Raw genomic sequence first — 27,710 nt, forward strand, 5'->3', positions numbered from 1 at the left:
AATTCCATAACACCAACAGGTACTAGGGACATGGAATTATACAGGAATCAATTCTATTAATTCAAAAAATTAAACACTCGGTCAGGTTTTTATTTGCATTAAAACAGAAACCTTAATCAATAACTCAAAGTTAGTGGCAGGTTTGCTGTCTCTAAGTAACCCTGGACGTAATTTAGGCAAATCTACCTACTTATTTTCAGAATACTAATGCACTGAAAGAAGAGCAAAACCAATGAACATAAATTAGACCACAATTAATTAAATCTTGGAACATAAACCACAGCTACCAGTACACCTACTGAAATTTTTGCAAAGACTTAATCATAGTGTGAATAATTGGTCAGTATGTCCCAGTTTTTACTGGGGAAAGATTAATGAAAAGTATGCTTGAAGTGTACATTGCATGGATTAATAAATGTGTTGTAAATCAATCTCCTTGCAGAATGTGTTGCACCATGCAAATACTTTCCTGATTGGTTTGGGTTGCAAATTGTTTGGGATCTGCTGTCATTGCCACTCATTGATTAGTTATTGGGAGGTATTATTCAAGTAGGATTAAATCATTTTTTTTCCTTTTGCTAGTGATAAAGAAGAACTTGGTATTAACAATAGGGGGCTAGACCGACGAAAAGTGAGAAGATCGACTAATCAAGGCTGGAGAGTTCCAATTCTTAGAGCTATTTCAGTACACAGTTTAGTCATGAACTCACCCCGCAGCAATGGGGAGAAATTGAAAGGTTCATCGAGGTATCCCAAGTCCAGGTTCACAGATGATTTATCTCATTGTTATAGCACTAACATTCTATCTACAGCTTAAGCAGTGGAGCACTGTTGATTGTATAATAGCCTTTCTTGTCGATTCCCTTACTCCCTATTTCTTTTATTTTGTCTTTATCGTTTTTGGTCCATAGAGACATACCTTCTAAGTCGAGCAGAGGAAATAAGGAACTCAGTGTCAAAACAGTATACCGTTTTGTGTTCTAGCAGAAGAACACAGACTTTATGGCACCCAAGGGGTTGGAGAGGTTTCTTCCGATAGGTTGGCTAGTGACCAATGGTTTGGCCGGGGACAGTATTATGCCTGGCAACTGACAGCTATTGGTTCCCGTCAGGTCGGGTTTTGAGAGAACACAGGAGAAGCCACTAGACTCTAAAGGTGGAAGCAGCTCTCTCTCCCTGCTGCCTACTGTCTGAAGGCAAAAACTTCTAGACCGTGAAAGACAAAGCGGTCTTTCTCTCTCTCGAATGGGTGCATAGTGGGTAGCCTCAGTGCCAGGGACTCGGGTTCAATTCTGGCCTTGGAACAATTCAGATCAGCTGCCATGGTTGCTGAACAAACCAATAACCAGGACATCAACTACTCCCGGGAATGGGAAAGAATATAATGACTCACACTAGCAACCAATTCCCAACAGGTAATCTGCCAAAGTTAAGCTACAGCCGCAGTCTTCCAGCTGCAAGATAATAGGGTAAAGGCTAGTAATAGCTTATTAAGAAGGGAACTGAAGAGAAAGAATCGATAAATAAACAGCTTGATATTCAGGAATGTTAGGAACTTCAGTGTAAATTGATTTGAATTTAATTGAGATATATACTGCAGTAGTGTTGGAACTCAAGACTAAATTACATCTATCCTGTGTTCAGTGAATAACAAAGCTGCAACTTTCTAAAACTTATTTTAACATTTAGAGACTGGCATTTAATTGCTTAAACCTGTACTGCCTCGACAACTGTCAGTTGCAATGCATAAATAACCCTCAATAGAATTTTCATTTTATACAGGTACAATGCCACTTGTCAAGACTTCAACTGCACAGACTGTATTGGATTACTTAATTACATGAAAGATTGCATCAATAAACAAAAGTAAGTTTTCAGGCTCATAAGAGGAGCTGTTGCTTCCATCTCATCAGGGTCCATCAAAAAGAAACCTTCAACTGTCCGGAAGAAAACATGTGACTGATTTCAGGGGGGAAAACCGATAATAAGGAAATCAAGACAGACCTGGTTTCTTCTTATGTGCTAAAGGAACTTATCTAACTCGTACTCCTCACCCATGCCACTTTCCACCATACGCCACATGACGGATTGGAAGAGGTGGAGGAAGTCCTTGCATAACTTAAGCAGCAAGATGTTCATGTCAAAACAAATGAGATTTATAAATGCTGCATTAACATAAGGAGTGGTGTCGTAAAACCAATTTGGGCTTTGGTAGAACAGGGAAGCTCTCCAGTTGATATTGGGCATGATGTTTTTCCTGAGTGACAGCATTAAATGAGAACTCAAAATATACTTTATACTGCATAAAAATAAGTTAATGTATTCAGGCCTTTTAACAAAATTAGAACAGTTTCAAATACACAAAACTGACTTTCACAAAATCAATACTTACAGAACCTTGACCCAATCCACCACCACCAACAAAAGGTGCCAGCTCTGGTGGTACTGGGAGAGGTTTAGCACCAGGAATGGGGTCTGATATAGTCAGCCCTGATTTGGTGGTAGCAACGGGTTCAGAGATGAGAGTTCCTCCATTGCCTGAGGACATCTGCTGCACCAATGTCATTGCACGGTCAGGCATTTTGGTTGGATCGCTACAGGCCTGTTGCCAGCCAGGAAGCTTTTGTGTTATCATATCCTTGCCCTGTTAAAGAAAAAAAAACTTAGTGGTTTCTTCAGATGAATCAACACTTCAAGGATCTTAATTTAAACAATTTTAGGGAATAAAAATCGAAAAAAGGTCCCTAGTTGGCTTGAATATTAAAAATTGTAGAAAAAGGCCACAAAAAAGTAAAAATCTGATAAAAGAAGTTATTTTATTGTGTCTGCAAAATTTAATTGCCTAATTGCCCACAGCATCCCTTTGTGTACAGCCAAGGCTATTAACTCTGCACTGTACTTCATAGCTGTAAGAAGTTAGCTGAACTCCAGCTGTTTATGTATCTGGAGGCTTATAACTTTGAAAATGCAAGATTTTTTAATATAAGTTTTTCAATATGTATCAGTTAATCTGTAACTTTTCCTAATTAATTCAGTAATTTCAGTCCATATGCCAAATCTATTCATACAATGACAAGGCAATTAATAGAAAGTTAGAAGAAAATATTCTTTACCACAATATATTATTCAGAGAATCCCTAAAGTGCAGAAGGAACCATTCGGCCCATCAAATTTGCACCGACCCTCAAATTTGCACCGCCTGAAAGAGCCCCATCGTATCTCCGTGAGCCAGTAACCCCACCTAACCTTTTGGATACTAAGGGGCAATTTAGGGTGTCCAATCCACCTAACCTACACATCATTGGACTGTGGGAGGAAAGCCATGCAGACACGGGCAGAAAGTGCAAATTCCACGGTCACCCGAGGCCGGAATTGAACCTGGGTCCCTGGCGCTGTGAGGCAGCAGTGCTAACCACTGTGCCACCCCTTGCATTGGTTGATATCCTTTTAATTTTTAAAGCTATGAAGCTTTTGCTTGGGTAATTATCGGTAACAAAACAGAGGCCCCTTGATGGCTCAGCTAATCACTTGGAATGTTACAAGGTTCCATCTTTGGATCGGTGTCAAGTTAGGTGGTTACAAGTGAAGAATACAAGTGGCTTGTTAAAAAAAAAAAGCACAGGCAGGGCCCTGGTTCCTTTCTGATCATTGTCCAGTAACCTCACACAGATGATGTGGCCCGGTGAGGACAAAACCTTCAGGATCAAGTAACATCACTGTCAACCTACAGAAATATTTGGTACTTGGGTAATGTATGGAAGATAAACAGAACTGGGCACTGGGAAGGAATGAATGCCTTCAGGGGAGGCAAGGACAAAGGGCAAATTGGCAGGGAAAAGAAAGGGAACTAAAATTACATTTTGCCACTATTTCAGAAACAGAGGAAAAGGAAGCCAATGAAAAGGAATTGTTACATTTTTCTTCAGGATATACAATACAAAGGTCTACTGTGGTGTTAAACATTTGATACGGGTGTGTACTACTGTAACTACAGCAGCTCAATTATTTATGAGGCACCACTTTCAATATCCAAGTAATGTTAAACATTATCACTGTGGAACAGTGCAGATCCTGAACAATACAGATCAGGAACAGACAAATCTGGACCTTGATCTCTGTTCAATTAGCTGATTTTATCCAGGATGGCATTTGGCCATTAGAATTTCCCCCAGCCTGCTCAAGTTAGAAAGAAGAAAAATTGCAGGAACAATGTGAACAGGTAGACATTAGCTGAAGGCAACATTTATCTCAACTTATAATAATAATCTTTATTAGTGTCACATGTAGACTTACATTAACACTGCAATTAAGTTATTGGGAAAACCTGCTCGTAGCCACACTACGGCGCATATTCGGGTACACCGAAGAAGAATTCCGAATGTTCAATTCATCTAACAAGCACATCTTTCGGGACTTGTGGGAGAAAACCCACGCAGACACAGGGAGAATGTGCAGACTTTGTACAGACAGTGACCCAAGCCGGGAATCAAACTGGGGTCCCTGCCGCTGTGAAGCTAACCACTGTGATACTGCAGTGTTTGCATACCTGTTTCATTGTTCCTCTTTGAACATTTTTGAAAAGCTGCAACATTGTGGTTAGATTTACTTATTTTGACAAAATTAGCAAATTACTTACCCTGCTGTGGTATACCATGTTATTCTTGGCAACTGCACACTGCTTTTCTACCAGAAAGCAGTACCGCCTACGCTCTTCACTCAGTGCAGTTTTGTAACCACCTCCAATGTGGGTCTCCAGATCAGATTGCTTTTTGCCTATTGTCTCCGCAAACTGCAGAGGTTGGGGAGAGGAGAGAAAACATAAAATAAAAACATTTAGGATGTAGGAAGAAAGAAGAAAACATTTTCAATTATCACTGGCTAGGGTTATGAAATTAAGTTAATTTGAGCACAATCTGAAATAAAAATGTAAATATTGCAAACTAAATTTACACTGCAAGAAGTCTTACAACACCAGGTTAAAGTCCAATATGTTTGTTTCAAACACTAGCTTTCGGAGCGCAGCTCCTTCCTCATTCACCTGAGGAAGGTGCAGTGCTCCGAAAGCTAGTGTTTGAAACAAACATGTTGGACTTTAACCTGGTGTTGTAAGACTTCTTACTGTGCTCACCCTAGTCCAACGCCGGCATCTCCACATCATAAATTTACACTGCCACACAATTTTAGTTTGGGTTAAATCAGTGATTATTCAGTAATCAAACTCACATTTTTGACCTGGGCTCACATTCAGAACATATGATCCATTATAAAGTAGCAATGTAATAATGGTGAATAAACGATGATGGTTTAATAAGGTGACTAGCAGGGATACATTTATTCGGTGTAACCCCACAATGTACAATGTATTTATAGACAACAGACTAAATGGCAACAGTAGACATGATTAGAATCGATTTTCATTGTGCAAATTCCCAAGAGGTTTTAAGGACAATTCAACAGCTCGTGACCATTTTTCTGGCACTGGGCCACCAAACATTAGATTTATCGATTTGAAATCACAACATGCTACAGTGAGACTTAAATTCTCAATTTCTGGCTTGCTCGGATTGCAGCATAGTCTAAAATATTTGTTTGTAGACTAATGAACCAGTTATATGGTGATGCCTCTCTTCCTGACAAATGTATCACAGTACAAATTACCACTCATTCTCCTGCCAATGTTAATTGCGCATCACTTGTGAAACCTTTGTCATAGAGATATAGTGTCAAAATAAGGCAATGCATTTATACCAAGATGTATTACCAAATATTTGCTGAAACAAACTAATGGGAAAATAGAACTTGTGAGATTCACCACTACTGTAACAAAGTTATATTTTTAAACAAATCAAACATATTAAACTAAACAACCATTGTAATGGCTCACAAAGTACCACTTTGGACAGGGTTTCTGGAGCTAGCTATTTATTCCCCTCACTCATGGACATGTTCTCATTAATGTGATGGAATAACCTAATTGGGACACAGGAGCGGTAGAAGATAAAAAAAGTAAACTTTACCTTCCTAAACCTCCCTCCATCACAAATCGATTAAACATTAGCACTGCAAACATGCTATTCCAGTGATGTGAGAAGACAATTGCAGAGAAATCATGTGGCCTCCAGCAGTCTTTTTAAAGCATAGCTGTTTAGTTCATTCAATATCTGGCACAACTGGGCAGATGAAGGGTGACAGAAGCTCTGCCCATATGGAATTACATTTCCATGGCCCAATAATCAACATAGGACTTGATTTACGTTAAAGAACTTAATACACATTTCAGGCAGGTGAGCCAGATAATTAAAAGTCAGCAGAGCCAAAATGCTGCATGAAATGGCGGATCACACCGTGAAATTCTGAGGCTTAATGCCAATTTTATGCTAGAAAAACAGGTGACAATAATTTATATTTCTCTCAACTGTATTAATTATTAGCTGTGGTTTGATAGTTATGATATTTAATTGGTGTGAAGATTGGAATTATCGAAACAGAGATTATAGATCATAGAATTTACAGTGCAGAAGGAGGCCATTCGGCCCATCGAGTCTGCACCGGCTCTTGGAAAGAGCACCCTATCCAAGCCCACACTCCCACCCTATCCCCACCCGACAGTAAGTGCAATTTTGGTCACTAAGGGCAATTTATCATGGCCAATCCACCTAATCTGCACATCTTTGGACTGTGGGAGGAAACCGGAGCACCCGGAGGAAACCCATGCACACACGGGGAGAACGTGCAGACTCTGCACAGACAGTGACCCAAGCCGGGAATCGAACCTGGGACCCTGGAACTGTGAAGCAATTGTGCTAACCGCAATGCTACCGTGCTGCCCTTGATTGATTAAGAATGTTATCAATCTCTGTTGAAACGGTTCATAAAGACCGGGTGCCAAACGTTAGCTGGCTTGTGATCAACTATGAATCCTGAAGGTTTAGCATGAAAGCAAGTGGAACCTCACAGATAAAATGCTTTACTCTGGTGCGCTGCCAATTAAATTTGCATAAAAATTAAATTTAAAGCTTTCACAAGGCCAAAGAACAAAGAAGCAATTTTACTTTGAGTCTAAAAATGGTTTCATCTTACCTCAGAGCAAAATTAAAACTAATCCTTTACTGCAGAATTGCTGATTTCAAAGTTTGTGAAATAAATTCCAGTTTACTAGAAAACTTGTACAGCCCTCAAAATTACTCAAATATAGTGAGAAAGGAAAAAAAAATTAAAAGGAACTTAACATCCCCCAAGACAAATATGAAAAATAAAGCATTCACACTAGTGTGAAGCAGGTAATGGCTAAAGTAAGCAAAATTAACCATGCTCTCTACACAATATGGGGCTGTTCAAAACCAAGACTTCCCTGTCCAGCGTACAACAATATAATTCTCCCCTCATGGCACCGAGGTCCAGGTTCAATCGCGGCTCTGGGTCACTGTCCGTGTAGAGTTTGCACATTCGCCACGTGTTTGCGTGGGTTTCGCCCCCACAACCCGAAAGATGTGCAGGGTAGGTGGACTGGCCACGCTAAATTGCCCCTTAATTGGAAAAAATGAATTGGGTACTCTAAATTTTTTTTAAAACAATATAATTCTCCATTATAGACCATTAATTTTAGTGACGTTACTTCAGTGGAGGAAAAAAAAGGCCAAAGATATAATCCCCTTTATTAGTATGACCAGAGTAAGAATAAATATTATGAAAGTCAGTTATGCATTGAGGTTAAAAATGGAGAAAGAAGAAATGATGTCACCACAAGAGTGCGCTCCTCACTTGCACTGTGGAGGAAGGATTAAGATTTGGAAGTATGTAGCTAAATCAAGGCTTCCAAGGGGTTATGGTTATTTGGGATTTGGCAATGAACAAAAGGCGAACTGTGTAAAAGCAAAGACGTTTTCATGATGTTAAATTAAACACATATGGGGCAGCACGGTGGTGCAATGGATTGGCCCTGCTGCCTAACGGCGCCAAGGTCCCAGGTTCGATCCTGGATCTGGGTCACTGTCCATGTGGAGTTTGCACATTCTCCCCGTGTTTGCGTGGGTCTTGCCCCCACAACCCAAAGATGTGCAGGCAGGGTGGATTGGCCACGTTTAATTGCCCCTTAATTGGAAAAAATGAATTGGGTACTATAATTTTTTTTAAAATTAAATACATATGCTTTCAGAGATCAAAGACTAATGCCTGCTGCAATCAATGATGTACCTCAAGGTTTCAAGTTTTTAAACTCATGTTTCAGAAGAAAATTAGTTGAGCAAATCAAATCAGCCGAAGTACAATTAGAAATCTGGAGTTGGGGCAGCACGGCAGTCTCACGCCGCCGAGGTCCCAGGTTTTAACTCGGCTCTGGGTCACTGTCCGTGTGGAGTTTGCACATTCTCCTCGTGTTTGCGTGGGTTTCGCCCCCACAACCCAAAGATGTGCAAGGTAGGTGGATTTAACACGCTAAATTGCCCCTTAATTGGAAGAAAGAATTGGGTACTCTAAATTTGTGGATGCTCCAATTTAAAAAAAAGAAATCTCGAGTTGGTGGTGGCACGGTGGTTAGCACTGCTGCCTCACGGCGCCAAGGACCTGGGCTTGATCCCAGCCCCGGGTCACTGACTTTGTGGACTTTGCACATTCTCCAGTGTCTGCGTGGGTCTCACGCCACAAAAGCAGATGTGCAGGGTAGGTGGTTTGGCCACGCTAAATTTCCCCTTAAGTTGGAAAAACGAATAGTCTAAATTTATTTTCAAAATTAAAAAGAAAACTGGAGTTGTAATAGTTAAGTGATAAACTAAGGGATAAAGCCGCACCCTGCACATACTGCTCCAGACTGGATTGACAAGGAACCTGAACGAAACTACAAAAAAGGAGACATTATCAGAAACAGGTTATGCAATAGGAGTATTAAATGATGATGTCTGTAATTATTAGCATTCTGCAAGGTTTCTTTGTTTATTCATTGGATGTGGGCATCACTGGCTGAGACAGCATTTGTTCCACATCCCAAATTGCCCTTCAACGTTCAGGGGACGTTTAAGTGTCAACCACATTGTGGTGGGTCTGGAGTCACATGTCAGACAGACCAGGTAAAGACGGCAAATTTCCTTCCCTGAAGGGCATTAGTGAACCAGATGATTTTCACAACAGTCAACAACGGTTTCATGGTCATAATTAGACTTTAAATTCCAGATTTTTATTGAATTCAAAGTTCACCAACTGTAATGGTGGTATCCGAACCGGAACCCCAGAGAATTACCCTGGGTTTCTGGATTACTAGTCCAGTGACAACACCACTACACTGCTGCCTCCCCTAGAGATGCTAATTTAAAAATAGCCGAAACAAGCAGAATTTTCAATATACATGCTCATTTGCACTGACAACAACTCTTTGCCTTTGCTCTGAAGGGCATTGCATTTTTACCATGCCAGAGGAAGAGAATTCTTGCAATTCCTGTGTTGGCAAGATTTCCATAAACAGCCTTGATCTTCAATTATTGCATGGAAATGCCATTTTTCATGACTCACACCACTATTCCAATAGAAATGTGATGATGGGCTGTTGCCATAGCTACAGGAAATAGGTCAGAGCAGAAATTCTTTCCACAGTTGTAATAGCATTACTTAAGGGATGAAACCCAAGGATGATACTACAAATAGTTAAAATAAAAATTTGGGAACTCCAGGCTAACACAATGGCCATATTATCAACTGCTTAAGATAGCCACCAATCGGAGAACAAATAACGCTGTAATAAAAAGTCTACAATTGTTCCTGTGACAATCATGCTGCACATATTCCATGACTCATCAGACCTCAGCCAGTTCCTTTGTGCCACCTTCATCTTTGTGTGAACAGAAAATCCAATCTCACACATGTAGGTCATCGTGAAGGGCAATAACAACAAAATGCTTGTTTTACTCAGCACTGGATACTCCTGGGAGATGCTACTCAAGAATGCTGACAGCCTCACGGACCTTTGGCATGTTTTGAATGTGCCGTCACAGGTCAGGTACAGCAGCTTAGTCTTTTCATTTGGAGTCAGCTGTAAGTTAATAATGGGTCTCAAACTCAAAAAAAGAATTTTTCACACACAACTTCTCTTTCAAAATCCACTCAAGCAGATTCACATGTGGGATTCTGGCCTGTAGATATGCAGGGCGATTTACGTCATATGTACATGCAGGGCGCAGACCTGCTCACTGCTGCCGCTTATGGCCGGAAGACTGCACACAGGCTCATTCCAAAGCTGGTAGCGGCTGCCATTCTCAATTTAAATGCCAGTTGTGGCCATTTCTCCTGCAAATCGGGACCACCGCAGACGTCTTGACCGATTGCTCCACTACCGACACCCACTCGTGAATCACAACTCACACTTTGAAAAACCTTGCTCTAGCTTAACTATTTAACAAACTGAAGCTTCCCTAAATTATAGTCTACTGATGTTGGATTAGTGCTCCAGCATGCAGTGTCATGACACAGGTCCATTTCCATGATCTCTACAGCAGTGATTCCCCACACTTGTCACTAGGAAGGTAGGTAATCTGTCCCAATGGGGAAATGCTGCAAACATTGTAAGAACTCTTGGAAGAAATAACAGAGCATAGATATTCATTGGGTACAGTTAGTAGGTTTATAAATAAAGTATTACGCAGGTCATTACAACACATAATATAACCAGGACATTCCTACAGTGATAATATTTCAAAAGTACAGCATTGGCTGTAAAATCTTTGAGACATGCTGGGGTTGTGAAAGGTGTTACATAAAAGCAAGTTTTTTCTTCTTGCCAAGTGGCATGCAGAGAGGATAAAGAAAAGTCAATATGGTCACAGAGTGAGATAGAAAGTAACGGGTATGAGCAAAATGCAAGTTTTCCAGGCTGGAAACATGTAATTAGTCATGCTTCATAGTGGTCATAGCGCATGATAACATCCAGAAATAACTTGGAAAATGAGAACACAAATTTTAAAAATTTTGTGATGACATCCAACAGGGAGAGGGATGTTTTCAAATTAATTGTGAATTGGGCTGTTGGAGCCCTCATAAAGGGCATATCGGACAGCAGGAAGAGTAGACAGATGGAAAATGTAGTGAGTCGAATAGTTTCTTGTTTATCCGTTGAGGCGAAGATGACCTTGCTCTTCATCTGTGGTGTTTGGTGGGGTTCCAGTGGGCATGTAGGGGACTGGTAAGATCAATCATCACCTGGAAAGATCTGCTGCAAATAGAACTGAGCTTTGGACAAGTCTGCTCGGGATTTCCTGCTTGGGTTTTCTCCTCCTGGTACATGCTTGCATTTGAAGGAAGCCGCACCATTTATTTGTTTGCATCAGATGCAACAATCCTGGGTGAGTGCCCATTCAATGTCGATATCAAAACTCCTGAAGCCTTCAGAGTGTCCTTGTAGCACTTCCTTTGACCGCCATGATGGCACACTCCAGACTCAAGCTCTCCATAAAAGATTTGCTCGCTTTGGTAAGCAAGTACCAGGCACTCTGTCAACAAGCCACACTCCGTTGATACTCTTAATATGATGTCGGTACAACATAGCGATGATAAGGAAATGGATGGTGGGTGCGGGGTCGGGTTGGGAGCGGATGGAAGCTGCTTCGTGCAGGGGCACTAGCTCAGCAGCCCTGGTCACGGCGCCTCTGCCGCTTCCGCCGGCACAGTACTCCACCAGCCCAATAGTGGTGGCGGCTCTTCGGATCTGGGGCCAGTGGAGGAGGCATGTAGGGAGGTAAGAGCATCGGTGTGGACCCCAATCTGCGGCAACCACCGATTTGCCCCGGGGAACATGGACGGGGGATATCGACTGTGGAGGAGGGCGGGGATTGTGAGGATGCGGGATCTGTTCCTGGAAGGGAGCTTTCCGAACAGGAGGGCGCTGGAGGAGAGGTTTGGGCTGGCGAGAGGGAACGACTTTAGATACTTGCAGGTGAGGGATTTTGTACGCAGACTGGTGCCGTCCTTCCCACGTCTCCCGCCGAAGAAGAGGCAGGACAGGGTAGTTTCTAGGGGAGAGGGTAGAGTTTCAGACGACTACAAGGAACTAATGGGAGCTGAAGATACGCAGACCGAGGACCTGAAGCTTAAGTGGGAGGAGGAGCTCCGGGGGGGGGGGGGGGGGGGAAAGAAGCTGGAGGACGGTATTTGGGCAGAAGCCCTGAAAAAGAGTAAACACGACCGCAACATGCGCCAGGCTCAGCCTGATCCAGTTTAAGGTCGTGCACTGGGCCCATATGACGGTGGCCCAGATGAGCAGATTCTTCGGGCTGGAGGACAAGTGCGCTAGATGCGCCGGAGGGCCGGCTAACCATGTACACATGTTCTGGTCGTGCCCTAAACTCGGGGGGTATTGGCAGGGATTCGCAGATGTCATGTCCCGGGTATTGAAAACTGGGGTGGTAATGAGCCTGGAGGTGGCAATCTTTGAGGTTTCGGAGGATTTGGGTATCCAGGGAGAGAGAGGGGCCGACGTTCTGGCCTTTGCTGCCCTGGTAGCCTGGCGACGAATACTGTTAAAGCCCCCCCGAGGGCTGGGGTATAGCTATCGGACATGGTGAGCTTTCTTGGCCTAGAGAAAGTCAAGTTCGCCTGGAGAGGTTCGCCCGAAGGTGGCAGACATTTACTGACTTCTTCGCAGAGGAGTAAGCATCAGCTGGGGGACAAGGGTAGAGTAGAGTAGAGGGATATTGAGGCAGGTCCGTGCGTGAACAGAGCCGTGGTTTGCACTATGTTTAATTTGTAATTTGTGTCGACTTTTTTTTTGTACTGTACAATGTCACTTTTTCTATATGCCTAAAATACCTCAATAAAATTGTTTGTTAAAAAATGAAATATGGTGTGGGTACTTGGAATGCAAGCTCAAGTGAACATCTCAAGTGTCCGGTATTTGTCCTGCTTTACGATCTTCCGAAGACAACACACGTTAAAGTGGTTGAGCATCTTGACATAATACTGGTACAGTCCAAGATTTGCATGCCTAGCATAGAGTGGACAGGACTATTGCTCTATAGAATTTCAGTCTAGAAGGCAGGCTTACTCCTCTTGATTCCCAGACTGATGTTCAAAGTTTGCCGAAGGCAACTCGGTCTTGGCAGTTCTTGGATGCGTCTCATTTATGATATTGACAGCTCAAGAGTGTGCTGCCAGATCTTTACAAATGGATCTCTACATTCCATTTATTGGCCTTTGACACAGTCAACCATGAAGGCCTTTGTAAGGCATTGGATAAATTTGGATAACCTGAGAAATCCATCACAATGGTTCGATAGTTCCATGAAGGCATGCTAGCACGTTTGTGTATACTGATGAGTCTTCAGACCCATTCGCAGTCACTAGTGGAGTTAAGCAGAGCTACAGACAAATGCCAACCCTCAGCGCGTTTTCTTTGCCTTTGCTCTGATGCCTTCCATGATGGTGATCGTGGCATCAAATCAGATATCACATTGATGGGAAGCTGCTCAAATCGGAGACGACTCCAGACCTCGACCAAGGTCTCCAAGGACATGTCTCACGACTTTGTTTGCCAGATGACTGAGTGCAATTGCAATGTAGTATGGACTCATACTCCAATGCATGACACAACTTCCACTTTACAATTAACATGAAAAGAACCTGATGCAAGAAAGCAGCCTGCTCCAGGAAGGCCCATCTTGAGCCAAAGGTTTCAGTCAATTACTAGAACCTGTCAACAGTGGATAAGCCAACTCATCTCAGCAAGGTCTAATAGTACAGAAATATGAAATACTGCGTTTTTGGAAGCAAGAGGGAAAGGAAACTCAACTTTTAGGATCTTAAATAAACCAAAGGAGTAAAGGAACTTTGGTGTGCAGATTAACTGGTCATTAGATATGGACGTGCAAGTAGATGAAACTACATGAAGTGTAAATGCAATCCTAAATTGTTTATTCAGAGGCATTGAATACAAAATCAAGATTTTACAATTTGAGCCAGTAGTAAAATGCTTGAAGCTATTGGAAACAGAATATATTCTGTAAAATCAACCTGAGTCACTGACAATTTTAATTGCAAGAACATCTTTCAGTCATTTCATGGTTTCACTGAAATCCTGTTTGATTTTTCACATTAGCTCTTTGTAAAGCCATTTATACTGTACTTGTAAAGGAACAATAATAAAATGTACAATAAAAAGTGATATTGTTCACACTGTCAGGATTTGACAGACTAAAACCCTCCATTACAAGGAAATCCTAGAAGAAGTCTTGTATTGTAAACCCAATTCTTACTCTTGGAACCATCACTTGCATTGTCCTTAGAAACAGTACACCTACATGGAGCATTTAACAGATTTCAAATGTTATGACAGCTTTCTAAAAGCACTGGTGATATACACAGTGCAATTGGTAACAGTGTGACTCATGGCGGTTGACGGTTGTACTAACAAAGAGCTGGGGGTGGGGAGGTACAGTGAGGGAATCACCCTTCACTGCAATCACTTTGTAGAGAGTTGTTAGAAAGTTTTAAAATGCATTTTGGTTATTTAGAGATATGGTTTGGGGAGAATTGATAAAGACTGTACCCAGATATCTGCCATTTTGTTATAAAAAAGGGACTGAATATCCTCAGCACACATTCTACATGATCAAATTATCTCCAATATAGTCTAATAAGAATTGCAAAGCAACATGTTAATTTGAAACAAATTATAACCATGTACATACAAATGAAATTCCATTGAGCTATTCTTATTCCTGAATGATTTACATTTGGCAAGAAGCTTTTTTTTTGGTGCTGGTGGTGGGGGGGGGGGGGGGGGGGGGGGGGGGGAAGAGGGGGGTTTACACACACACAACTGTGGCATGTTGAGACAAGTTAATGTTCTATAAAGGAAGAACAAGAGGCTTGTAATTCTAAAAACAGTGGAACATCAGCACACAGCGTTCTAGAGTACAAAGCACACAAGCCCAAACGCTTTAGGGCTATAAATTTTAATAAGCTTATTTGTGCCTAGCTAAAGTGACCCTGCAAGTGTTGCGATAACACACCTCAGAGCCACAAGGATTCTCAGCAACACATCATAGCAACAGCACATTCTGCTGAACTGTCTAGTGTGACACTGTTTCCATGGCATCAGACACACAAATTACATTTAGCTTGATAGATTCCAGGTAGGCGGTGCCGTAGTTTTATTGTCATTGGACTAGTAGTGCAGAGACTCAGACTCATGCACTGAGATGAAAATCCCACAAGGCAGATGGTGAAATTGGAATTCAATAAAAAATCTGGAATTAAAGTGAAATGATGGCCATGAAACCATTGCCAATTGTCGCAAAACCCCATCTGGTTCACTAATGTCCTTCAGGGAAGGAAATCTGCCATCCTTACTTGGTTTGGCCGACATGAGACTCCAGATTCACACAGCGATGTGGTAGTCTCTTAACTGCCCCCCAGTGAAATGGCCTAGTAAGCCACTCAGTCCAAGGGCAACAAATGCTGGTCCAGCCAGTGACACCACATCCCAAGAAAGAATATTTAAAAAAAGGAATCGTATGGTACAGCTTCCCTTAATTATTTAGTGTCTGTTGCCTATCCCCAAGTGACCGTGAACTACACCATTGCAGTTAAGAGTCAACCTAATTGTGTGGGTCTGGAGTCTCAGGTAGGCCTGTCCAGGTAAGGACAGCATATTTCCTTCCCTGAATGTCATTTAAAAAAAAACACATCTGGCTCATTAAACAACTAGCCTTTCAATTCCAGATTATGATTTAAACTCAAATTCCACCAGCTTCCATAGTGGGATTTGAACTTCTTGTCCCTGGGCTTCTGGGTTACTAGTCCAGTGACATTATCACTTTGCCACCATTTCCTCCTGATCATTATATACTAGATTTTCATTTGCTTCATGAAAATGGGCAACTTAATAAGCAAAAATGTGAACATTTTATAAAGGACTTTCATGTACAAATAGAAGGCCTATGCTGCTCAAATACTTTACCAACTTGTGACCCTGGTAGATATAATTCTGATTGCACAAAGCAGTTTCAAGATGCATGAGCAGCACAACATCACTCTTTGAAAGGCAGAAAAGCAGGTCTAAATTTATAGATAGATTTTACACAGTAGTATCAGAAGAGAGTAAGTGACCAGATTAAAAATCTCTTCTTTCCATCAAATTTGGACATTTACTGGATCTTTAAGTGGGTCAATGAATAAAAGCACATTTTACAGAAACAATTGAAAGCATTCATTTTTCATCAAGGTACACAACCAGTAAAATCCTCATTTACGCCTGCGGCTTCTGGGTGTGACAATTTCAATGGTTGCTTACCCAGCTTCCTATCTTCCACCCTCCACAACTAAAACTCATCCAAAACTCTGTTGCCTCTATCCCAGCTCTCACCAATCAGGCTCATCCACCCATCCATCCCATCGCTCCCTGAGCCACATTGCACCCAGTCACATTTGATGTTAAAATTCGCAACCTTGTTTTCAAAACCTTTTATCCCTCATTATATCTGTAAGCTCCTCCAGTCCTACAAAGTTTCACGGTCACTCCATTCCTCTAACTCTGGCCTCTTGCACATTCCCTATTTTAATCACCATCACTGGGGGCTGTAAAGTGAGCCTTCTAGGGTCTACTGTCTGGGATTCCCTTTCCAAACCTATCTACCCCTGTAGCACTCTCGTCTTTAAAACAGTCTTTAAAATCTTTGACCAAGCTTTTGGTCACCTTTCCTTGTAACTCATTACGAGACACAATTTATTGGGATGGCACGTTGGCACACAGAGCAGCCTCACAGCGCCAGGGACCCGGGTTTGATTGCTGCCTTGGGTCACTGTGTGGAGTTTGCATATTCTCCGCGCGTCCACGTGGGTTTCCTTCGGGTGCTCCAGTTTCCTCGCACATTCCAAAGATGTGCAGGTTAGGTGGATTGACCATGCTAAATTGCCCCTTAGTGTTCAAAAGGGTAGGTGGAGTTATTAGGTTACAGGGATATGGCAGGTCATGGGCCTAGGCAGGGCCTTCTTTGAGATGGTCAGTGCTGAATCGTTGGGCTGAATGGCCTCCGTCTGCACTGTACTGATTCTATAACACTAAAATTCCGATACAAATGCAAATTGCTGTTATCAAATACATCATCTTGTGAACACAAAAGATTTAAGACTGTGAACTCTACATTTTAAGAGGACCCTCATACTTAAATGATTCTGTGCAAGGTTAGTCTTACAAATGCAATTAATCTAATTACAGTGCAATTCTTGGTGGAAGCCAAGTGCTTGAAAAACCTAACAAAATCTTGCTTCTGCTACTCTGTCACTTTTTGTGCTCTTCAGTGAAATTGCCCGAACATCAGCAGACTGCTATGTGCCAAGACTGTGGGGTTTTACAATGAGAAAAATGTTTCAAGGAATTCATTAAAATTTCATACATAAGAGTTCAGTAATTTAAATAGGCTAAAGGAGGGAATATCAATGGAAAATTATGCAACCACATGTTTCAGTATAATTCATATCTCTATTCTGGATTTTTTTTCAAAATCTCATTATTTTCATTGATGCATCATGAAAATATTTATTCACTAGACCTCATTTTAAGCAGATTATATAATTTCTCTGTAGGAAATTGCTATCAGCGTGAAAAATGGTACAGAGAGCCCAGCTCTCAGCATTCCTACTCTAGTGTGGAGGCAAGTTAAAAACAAGTTCTATATTCTCTCAGTGATTCAATAGGTAAATTAATCAGCATTTTATTAGTTAGCTTTACAGTCCAGGGAGGTCTCAGCTTCAATCCCTTGAGCTAAAATAATCACAGCCAAAGCATAACTGGCAACACTACAATTGGCTCAGCATCATTTGGCTGGGAAAAAAAAATTCAAGTCAAGGTTTCTGCTTTGATTACAATCCAGGGGTCTGTGCTGGAAAACGCTACTGATACTAAAGATACAACATACATAATATTATTTATCATTTTGAAAAGATGTTCAAGATGCAAATGGCAATTATCATCACCTCTGGGGATTAAGTTCTGTTTCCCAGAATTAGAAATTTTTCCGGAGCTTTGAGCGCAGAGGATTCCAACTCCTGCGACTGAATTTTGTGGGTAATTCATTGCCAAGTATTTAGAACATAAAATACTAATTTTAGGTTCAAGCCTAACTATTTTAGCTAAAATTATTTACATTTTATGTTACATTTGAAACATATTTCACTGGGTCAAAAGGTTGACGCCTGCAATTGCTTTGAAGACAGCAAATTGAGAAAATGTATTCACAGGTAGCATTTAAACTTGCAATGCAAGTGCTCTGCAAGATCACCACATGACTGTATTTTTCCCAAGATAGCAAGTGGTCTGATTACAATGTAATTTGTCTTGTTTAAGCAAAGTCCATAACAAAATCAGCACTAAAAGAACAGCTTTTCACACCAAACACAACTTGGACCACTCCCAGCCAGGTGCAGAACAACTGTTGGAATCTCAGGAGGGCATCCACTGCTGCATCAATTCACCAACAGGGGCCATTCTTACACACACACACACATACTCCTGATCATGTGAAGAACACCAGGGGAGAGACCCTACCTGCATTTCTTTATTGCTATACTTCTGTGGGTTCTTGCTCCCTTGGCTTTTTCTTCGCAATTTCTTCAGCTCAGCATGGCACTTTTCCAGGGACTCCAGCCTGGCTTTGTGTTCGGCTTGATACTTCTTCAATGTTGCCTAAAAAGAAAATGCAAATAGAAGTAAATTAACAAAACTATCAATGGTGACAGGAAGGAAACCTGTCTTTGTTGTGGGTTAATAAAAAGTAAAAGGAAAAACATTTTAAAAAATCAGTCAAGGTATAATTATGGTATTGATTTCAGACCAATTTTAGTTCAAGTGGTTTCTAACATAACCTATGAGGTTAATCATTTCATAACAATCATTAAAGTATACAGGTGAGGACCTGTTCTGGATTTGTAAAACAGACAAAATAGGATAAACCTTTTGTCTACCAATAAAGGTAACCACATCTACTATTGTCGATTATTCAGTAAGGCTTGAATCTAACAGCTAATGATAGGAGCCTTGAAAGAACAATGCTAAAAGGATCCTTTCGCTATACAAATACAATATTAGAGGAGAAGGGCACACCCCAACATAAAAAAAAATACAATAACATATGAAATGGAATAACTGGTGGGGTATGTGCACCAGCTCGACAGCGGCAGCTCTGTACATCTGGCAAAATTACCCACACCACATAAGTAGGCGACTGCCTGCGGGGGTGGGGGGGGGGCTGGGACTGGGGGGGGCAAGCACACCTTTGGGTGCCGGGGAGAAAATCACAAGTGTGCGATATTTGGCTGTGCTGTGTGTTGCTGTCGCCCGCCCTTCCCGGACGGGTCTCGCTGCCGTCCCACGCTCACCCCCGCTGCTGCCGCTCCTCCCGTCCTCCATCTCCAGATTCCTCGTTCCCCGCTCCTGGAGATGTTATGCACATTTTGGCATCCCGTGTCCTCCCTCCGGCTCCCGCTTCCCTGCCCCCCGCCGGCCCTCCTCTCCCGTTCTCCCCCCCCCCCCCATCCACGGTTCACCTCCCTCTCCCCAGGTTTAGCTGTCTTTCTCCCCCCCCCCCCAATCCATGGTTCACCTCCCTCTCCCCAGGTTTAGCTGTCTTCCCCCCCCCCCCCCCCCCCCCCAACCTCCCGTGGTTCATCCCTCCCTCCTCAGGTTTAGCCGTTCTCTCCCTCCCCCCCCCCCCCCCCCCCCCCCCGCCCATCTCTCCCCTCCATGCCCCGGCTACCTTCCCCCGACTCCCGACCATTTTCCCCTGATTCTTGGCCACCCGGCTATTCTTCCTCTTGTTCGTTGGCCACAAACAGGTCCCGGAACAGTTGCATGAATGCTCCTGGAAGCCAATGGTTCTGTGGAAGCCGTCGTCTGACCCTCGGATGGCAAAATTGATTTTCTCCATTTGGAGAGATTCCGAGAGGTCGGACAGCCAGTCTGCAGCTCTGGGCGGTGCTGCTGACCGCCAGCCAAACTGGATTCTACGGCGGGCGATCAGGGAGGCAAAGGCAAGGGCGTCCGCCCTCCTCCCCAGGAATAGATCTGGCTGGTCTGAAACCCCAAAGACCGCCACTATCAGGCATGGCTCCACTCTCACCCCCACCACTTTGGACATAGCCTTGAAGAAGGCTGTCCAGTACTCCACAAGTCTGGGGCAAGACCAGAACATGTGGGCGTGGTTGGCCGGGCCTCTTTGGCACCGTTCACATCTGTCCTCCACCTCCGGGAAGAATCTACTCATACGGTTTCTCGTTAAGTGGGCTCTATGTACCACTTTTAGTTGCGTCAGGCCGAGTCTTGCGCACGTGGCGGTGGAGTTGACCCTATGCAGTGCCTCGTTCCAGAGTCCCCACCCTATCTCAATCCCCAGGTCCTCCTCCCATTTCTTTCTTGTTGCATCCAGTACAGTGTCAGCCCTTTCTACCAGTCGGTCATACATGTCGCTACAGTTCCCTTTATCTAGGATACTTGCGTCCAGTAGATCTTCCAGTAGTGTCTGTCGTGGCGGTTGTGGGTACGTCCTGGTCTCCTTTCGTAAGAAATGTTTGAGCTACAGATACCGTAGCTCGTTCCCCCTGGCTAGCCGAAATTTCTCTGTCAGTTCGTCCAGTGTTGCGATCCTGCCGTCCGTGTATAGGTCCCTGACTGTCAGTGTCCCTCCGTCCTGCCTCCACCGTTTGAAGGTGGCGTCAGTCAGTGCTGGTGTGAACCTACGGTTGTTGCAGATGGGAGCCTTGTCCGACATTTTGGTCAGGCCAAATTGCTGCCGCAGTTGGTTCCAGGATTGGAGGGTGGCTGTCACCACTGGGCTGCTGGAGTGTTTTTTGGGTGGGGATGGGAGTGCTGCCGTGGCGAGGGCCCGGAGGGAGGTCCCCACGCAGGAGGCCTCCTCCACGCGCACCCACTTGGCCTCTGGCTCCTGGATCCATCCCCTTACTCGCTCGGCTGTTGCCGCCCAGTTGTAGAATTGTAGGTTTGGATTTTGTTTGTTGTAGGACCTTCTTTGGGATCCTTGCATTTTTGACCCGCCCCCCCCATCTGAATGCCATGATTAGTTTGTCCAGCGCTTTGAAAAAGGCCTTGGGGATGTAGATCGGAATGGATCTAAACAGGAAGAGGGACCTGGGCAGTACGTTCATTTTGATCGTCTGGACTCTCCCCGTGAGGGAGAGTGTTCCATCTTTGCAGGTCCTTTTTTACTTCCTCCGTCAGACTGGTGAGGTTCCATTTGTGGATCCCTTTCCAGTCATGGGCTATTTGGATCCCCAGGTAGCGGAATTTGTATCGGGCTTGTTTGAACGGCAGCCCCTTTAGTGCTGCCCCGCCCCCTTGCTGGTGTACTGGGAAGATCTCGCTTTTGCTCATGGTGAGTTTGTAGCCCGAGAAGGCTCCAAACTCTTTCAGGAGCGCAATGATTCCGTCCATGCTGCTCTGTGGGTCCGAGATGTAGAGGAGCAGGTCATCTGCATAGAGTGAGACTCTGTGCTCTCTGCCTCCCCTTCGGATCCCCCTCCAATTTTTTGCTGCCCCGAGCGCGATTGCTAGCGTTTCGATTGCTAGCGCGAACAGCAGCGGGGACAGTGGGCATCCTTGTCTGGTGCCACTGTGCAGCTGGAGGTATTGGGAGTTGGCATTGTTGGTCCGTACGCTTGCCATGGGAGCGTTGCATAGGAGCTTTACCCAAGAGGTGAACCCTGTTCCAAGCCCGAACCGCTCCAGTACCTCTATGAGGTATTCCCATTCGACTCTGTCGAAGGCCTTTTCTGCGTCCAGGGAGACGATCACCTCTTGTGTTCTCTCCCCGGAGGGGGTCATTATCACGTTCAGCAGGCACCTGATGTTCGAGGTAAGCTGTCTACCTTTGACGAAGCCCGTCTGGTCCTCTGTGACCACTTCGGGTACACAGTCTTCTAGCCTTTTGGCTAGGATTTTGGCCAGTATTTTGGCGTCTGCGTTCAGCAGTGAGATTGTTCTGTATGACCCATATTCTGTTGGGTCTTTGTCTTTCTTAGGTATCAGCGAGACTGAGACCTGTGCTAACGTGGGTGGCAGTGTGCCCCTAGCTAGAGAGTCTGTGAAAGGTGCAGTTCTGATGCCAGTGATCCAGACAGACAGAATATGAATTACATACAGTTAATAAGTAAAGAAAATGAAAAGCATCATACACGAACAAGCAGATTGGTTATAAACTGAAATGTGTATCTTTGCCAAGTAGGAGAGGACAGCTTTATCCAGATACCACATGAACTAAAACATTTTAATTGGCAATAAAGTGCAAAGAACTCATTGACTTTGTTAGTCACCAAATCGAGTCCATCTGATCAGCTACCTCTGCCGTGTCCCTCCCTTCCAGCAGCCCACCTAGACAAACTTTCAATAATGCTTTCCCCAGTGCCTAAACGTTGAACTCACATCTAGCCCCTATCTGCCCTCCAAGCCCATCTTGTTCAACAGATCCATCTCCTATTTCCTTGATCCTATTCCCACTAATGTGATCACGCAATTTTCCCTCCTGGACCCCATGTTACTCACCCAATTTCCCCTCCTGGTCACCAGGTTAGCCGATATTGTAAATGATTCTCGCACTTGGGATGTTGTCCCTCTCTCCTTTATAAAGCCACCATCACCCCTCTCCTCAAAAGAAAATCAACCCTTGACCTCATCGTCCTTGCAAACTACCACCCATCTTCAACCTTCCTTTCCAATTCAAAGTCCTTGAGCCCATCATTGCCTCTCAAATCTATTTTCATCTTCCTAGTATTCTATGTTTGCATTCCTCCAACCAGGATGCCATCAGTCAAAGTACTGCAGCAGCTCTTATCAAAGTCACAAATGATATTCTGTGTGACCGTGACAAAGGTGAACGTTCCCTCCTTGTGTTATTGACCGGTCTACCATCCTTCCTCCCAACACTTCTCTACTGTCACCCAGCAGGACTGCTCTCACCTGGTTCCATTCTTATCTATCTAATCATAGCCAGAGTATCACTTGCAACAGCTCCTCTTCCTGCTCTTGCGCCATTACCTCTCATGTCCCACAAGGATCTATTCTTGGCCCCTCCCGTTTTTCATCCACATGCTGCGCCTGATGACTTAAAACACAGCATTTGTAGTTACATGCAGCCTAATGACACCCAGTTCCACCATATCTCTCAATTCCTCCACTATTGCAGAATTGGATATCCAGTAATGGATGTGCAAAAATTTCCTCTCACTAAATATTGGGAAGAATTAAGTCATTGTTTGAGTGCCGCTCGCCAGCTACTGACTCCATTCCTCCCTCTGATGATAGTCTGTGATTAAGTCAATCTGTGTGTCACATTCGTGACTTAACTTGCATTTGTTCCTCTATCGCACCTGTGCTTGCTGACCTACAATGGCTCCTAGTCAAGCAACAGCATGATTTTAATATTCTAATCTGTTTTCAAATCCCTCTATGGTTTCACCCCACGTCCTTCAGCCCCAAAACCGTCTTGTGCATACCCAATTTGATTCGTTCCACCATTACCGTCTTACCTTTAGTTGCCTAGGTTCCAAGTGATAGGATGACCTGCCTATACCTCTCCCCTCTCTACCTTTCCGCCTTTAAAATAATTTAAATCTATCTCTTTGATCAAGCTTTTGGTTATCAGATCCAATATCTCCTTATGTGGCATGTTCCTGTGAAGTGCATTGAGATGTTTTATTACGTCTTGTCATGTCAGCAAATGTGTGCTGTATTAAATTTACAAATATATAAAGGCCATCACTCCAGATGTCTGTAGAATCTACAGACGGCAACTGCTGTGGCAGGAAACTTTTTCCAAAAGCCAATATGAAGATTTAAGCCAGAAGTCATTCCAGGAACCAAGTCTGCCAAAAAAACTTCCCAAATTCTAATTCTTTAAAAGCACCATTCCCTCCTAATAAATGACTGGTGGGTAGGAACAATTTCAAAGCTATAATTCAACCCTCGAGTTCATTACACTTATAGTCTTAACCCTTTTAGATTACAATCTTGGAATCAGTTGATGCTATGTTTAAGTTAATTAAAAAATATACCAGCTTTTCTTGCTGTAAAATCTCAGTGAAGTGAACAAAAAGATTAGTAATGATTTTATTAATCAAGTGATATGACAGCATAGAATTCAACCTGAAACTTACACTCAGGTATTTGGCATCTAACTCAACCTTCTGTTCCAGTTGCATCAGCAGCTCATTGTGGAACACTTTCAACTGCAATGACAAGAAAACGTCAGCAACATTTAATTTCAATAATGTCAAGAGCACAAGAATCCCCCTGAACACCCACACAAATGTACTCACAATCGCCCACGCTGCAGAGGCACTGATTGTACTTTGGATTCTCAGATTAGTCATGTGCAAGTGATGCTTCCCTCCTCCATAAGTTCAGTTCCTTAAAAGCTATAATTTTACCACACATACACACATTCTCTGAACACTAATTGACTTGGATTCTTATCCCCAGAGGTGTATTGCCTCTTCTCCTAATCAAGAATTGCAATTTCTACACTGAATAAAAATATCAAAATGCAAAGATGACCGTCTGATTTTTGCTGGAATAAAACTGCAATATAGCAGTCATGATTTAATTTGCTGGCTAAATGTCAAACACATTTCTCTCAACGAGCAAATTGGATTTGAACACAGGCGTGTGCGAGTGTCTAATCTACCAGAAGTATATTCATTTGTAGCTATTTTGGCTGAAAAAGTATTCCGCTCTCAAGAATAATTAAACAGAATTTAATTTACATATATCTCTCGACAGAAACCTTTGCTCATCAGATACAAGCACTTGCAAATTCAAATGTGCATGCATACTGCCTTAAAAGCAATACTCACCATTTCTTCAAGCTGTATCTGAATTTGCCTATGGACCTCTGCCATCTGGAACAAAACATCCCCTGCAAAGTAACAAACGGAAGCTAAAACAACTTTCTGCCATTTTAGAATATTAAATACAGCATCCACACAACATATGGGCATAGTGATTAAGGCAATTGGGATACAAAATAGGTGTCATGTCAAAAATACTGAACACAAGTTTAATTAAACTCTGCTCTGAGGTTTCTTTGCTTTTTCTTTTACTTAGTTTTTCCATTTATATTTCAACTCTTCCTTCCAAGTAACAATACCTGTTCCTCACTGGTCAAGAGCTTAGTGGCATATTGCCTTCCAACAGCCCCAATATCACACTAATTAGCTTACTAAAAGGTAAGAATATTGCATTTTGGAAAGCTGGTGATGTTGCAAGTCTAAACCTGCCATTTAGTCTGCTCAAAACGAACTCCAAGCCACTTCTGCCCCTCCCATCACTAAAGCGGTCTTTGACATTTCCTCAGAATACACTCCCCTTACCTGAAATGTTTAAACTCACTCCAATCAAGATGTGATGTACCACATGAATAATATCTTGGGGAACAAAGGGAAGGGAAAACTTACAGCCTGTTACAGCACTTGCAACAACTAGTAATGCAAGCCAGGAATTGAATGCAGAGTCCAAGCCTTTTTTTAAATTTATAAATATCAAACACATGAAAATGTATTTAAATTATGCAGAAGAAATCCAATTTTGGAGACTTCATTTTCAAATTTGATAGAATTATCCTCTTGTCAATACTGGAAAACATATGAACAGGGGAGCGGTGGTGAAATAAGAGGGTGCGATCCAGGAAATCATCAAGAGGGGAAGCAGCTACTACACAGCACCCACATGCTTAAATTCCTATTCAAAGGTCCAGTAGCACAAGTACTTGAGCATCCCTTATCGGAAATGCTTGGGGCAGTGTGTGTATCGGATTTTGTAGTTTTTTGGTTATAATGTGCATGTGCGGTGCTTTGGGAACTGCTCACGTGCGGCATGTTGGGAACTGCGCATCGCCTGGGGACTCGTGACACCACATAGGTGCTCAAAAAAAGTACAGATTTCAGAATTTTTCTGTTTTCGGATACAGGACGCTAAACCTGTATTGTAATTTGCATGTGCATAGTTCCTAGGTTACCCTATTTTAGTGTGCAGGAAATGTATTGCAATTTGTTTCAAAATTTTCTTCATCAGTAATTCTCCAACAATGCTCTTACAGAAGTGCAAATTACAGCTGATAACCAGTTCCATTCCCCTCAGTAAACAACAGCACTTTCCAAAACTGACTTCCACACACACAGCCAGCAGTAACAAAGGACAACATTTTGTCATCAAAAAGCCTCTTCCCTCTGTGGCCTGCCAAACACTGAACCGGTTCAGTGCATCCACATACTAGTGGCATGCCACAAAGCAGTCCAAATGGTGTCGGCCAGAAGAAATAGGACCAGCTCAGTATCAAAACTTAACAATACCAACTTTAAGCCTTTAAAGCAGTTAAGTTAATTTTTCATAAATAACTTCACTGTCAATACATTTGGCTAACATAATTATTGAAATTGCTTTACGTTGTATCAGAAATATATTCAAAGACATGGGGCTGAATTCTCTGCCATCAGGATTCTCCGTTTTGCCGGCAGCCCAGGGGTTTCCCGACAGCATGGGGCTGTCCCACAATGGAAACCCCATTGACCAGCTGGCAAAACAGAGTGTCCCGACGGCGTGCTGGTGCGGCAGGACGGAGAAATCACCCATGGTTTAGCTAAAGTTTTTTGTGGGCATCTCCGGGTCGGCAAGAAGTTGTGAACACACAAACATTCCCAGCCTCACAAACAAGCCTTGGAACCTAGTCAGCTTGTGAAGTCATACATAGAAAATAGAAGCAGCAGGAGGCCATTCGGCCCTTCGCACCTACTCCACCATTCATCATCATGGCTGATCATCAAGTTCAATACCTTGAACCCGCTTCCTTCCTCCCCCCCCACCCCAACCTTCATATCCCTTGATCCCTTTAGCCCCAACAGCTATGTCTAATTCCTTCTTGAAATTACACAATGTTTTGGCCTCAACTACTTTTTGTGGTAGTGAATTTCACAGATTCACCACTCTCTGGGTGAAGAAATCTCTCCTCATCTCAGTCCTAAAACGTTTACCCCTTATCCTCAAACTATGACCCCTAGTTCTGAACTCCCCCACTATCGGGAACATTCTTTCTGAATCTACACTGTCCAATCCTGTTGCATTTTAGAAGTTTCTCGGATATGCCCTCTCATTCTTCTAAACTCCAATGAATATAACCCGAAACAACGTAGTCTCTTCTCAAATGACAGTCCTGCCATCCCAGAAATCAGCCTGGTAAACGTTCGCTGCACTTCCTGCATAACAAGAACATCCTTCCTCAGACAAGGACAGGGGCTGATCTACACAATGTGGTTGACTTTTCAAAGCCCTCAGGGTGGGCAATAAATGCTGGCCCAGCCAGTGATGCCCACAGCCCATGAAGGAATAAAAAGCAAATTAATAAATCAGAATTCCAGAGGGATGCCTAGCTATGAGACTTGGGTCAGCAGAAGGAAAAGGAATGGAAACAGGCATGAAAGAATGTCTTCACAACCAGCACTTGTAATAGACCATAATAGGGTCTTAAGATAATGATGCATTAATGAACTTCACAGATTGTTCAAAAATTCCACCCCTCCCTGGAGGACTGCAAGGATTGCATTTGGGAATGCAGACAGTTCTATATAAAGCCATTTGGAGAGAAATCCAGAAGGCCACAGGAAACATGATGGGGCTGAATTCCTACACTCTAAGCCTATATATATTAGGCCTATTCTCTATAAAAAATATAGTT

General features: G+C 43.0%; 1 protein-coding gene across 3 annotated transcripts in view; it reads right to left on the minus strand.

Annotated features, from left to right (window-relative positions):
- The window catches only part of LOC119953040 (brain-specific angiogenesis inhibitor 1-associated protein 2-like), a 90,132-nt gene that overhangs the window by 17,214 nt on the left and 45,208 nt on the right, over nt 1–27,710 (minus strand). For all 3 annotated transcript variants that reach the window (XM_038776830.1, XM_038776831.1, XM_038776832.1), the window contains 5 exons: nt 24,838–24,899; nt 24,139–24,210; nt 18,524–18,661; nt 4,637–4,789; nt 2,393–2,644 (listed from right to left, as the gene is read on the minus strand). In XM_038776830.1, the coding sequence (XP_038632758.1) occupies nt 2,393–2,644; nt 4,637–4,789; nt 18,524–18,661; nt 24,139–24,210; nt 24,838–24,899 (677 nt within the window). The remainder of the gene's footprint in view (nt 1–2,392; nt 2,645–4,636; nt 4,790–18,523; nt 18,662–24,138; nt 24,211–24,837; nt 24,900–27,710) is intronic.

The sequence above is a fragment of the Scyliorhinus canicula genome, chromosome 18 (assembly GCF_902713615.1).
Source record: "Scyliorhinus canicula chromosome 18, sScyCan1.1, whole genome shotgun sequence".
Taxonomy (NCBI): Eukaryota; Metazoa; Chordata; class Chondrichthyes; order Carcharhiniformes; family Scyliorhinidae; genus Scyliorhinus; species Scyliorhinus canicula.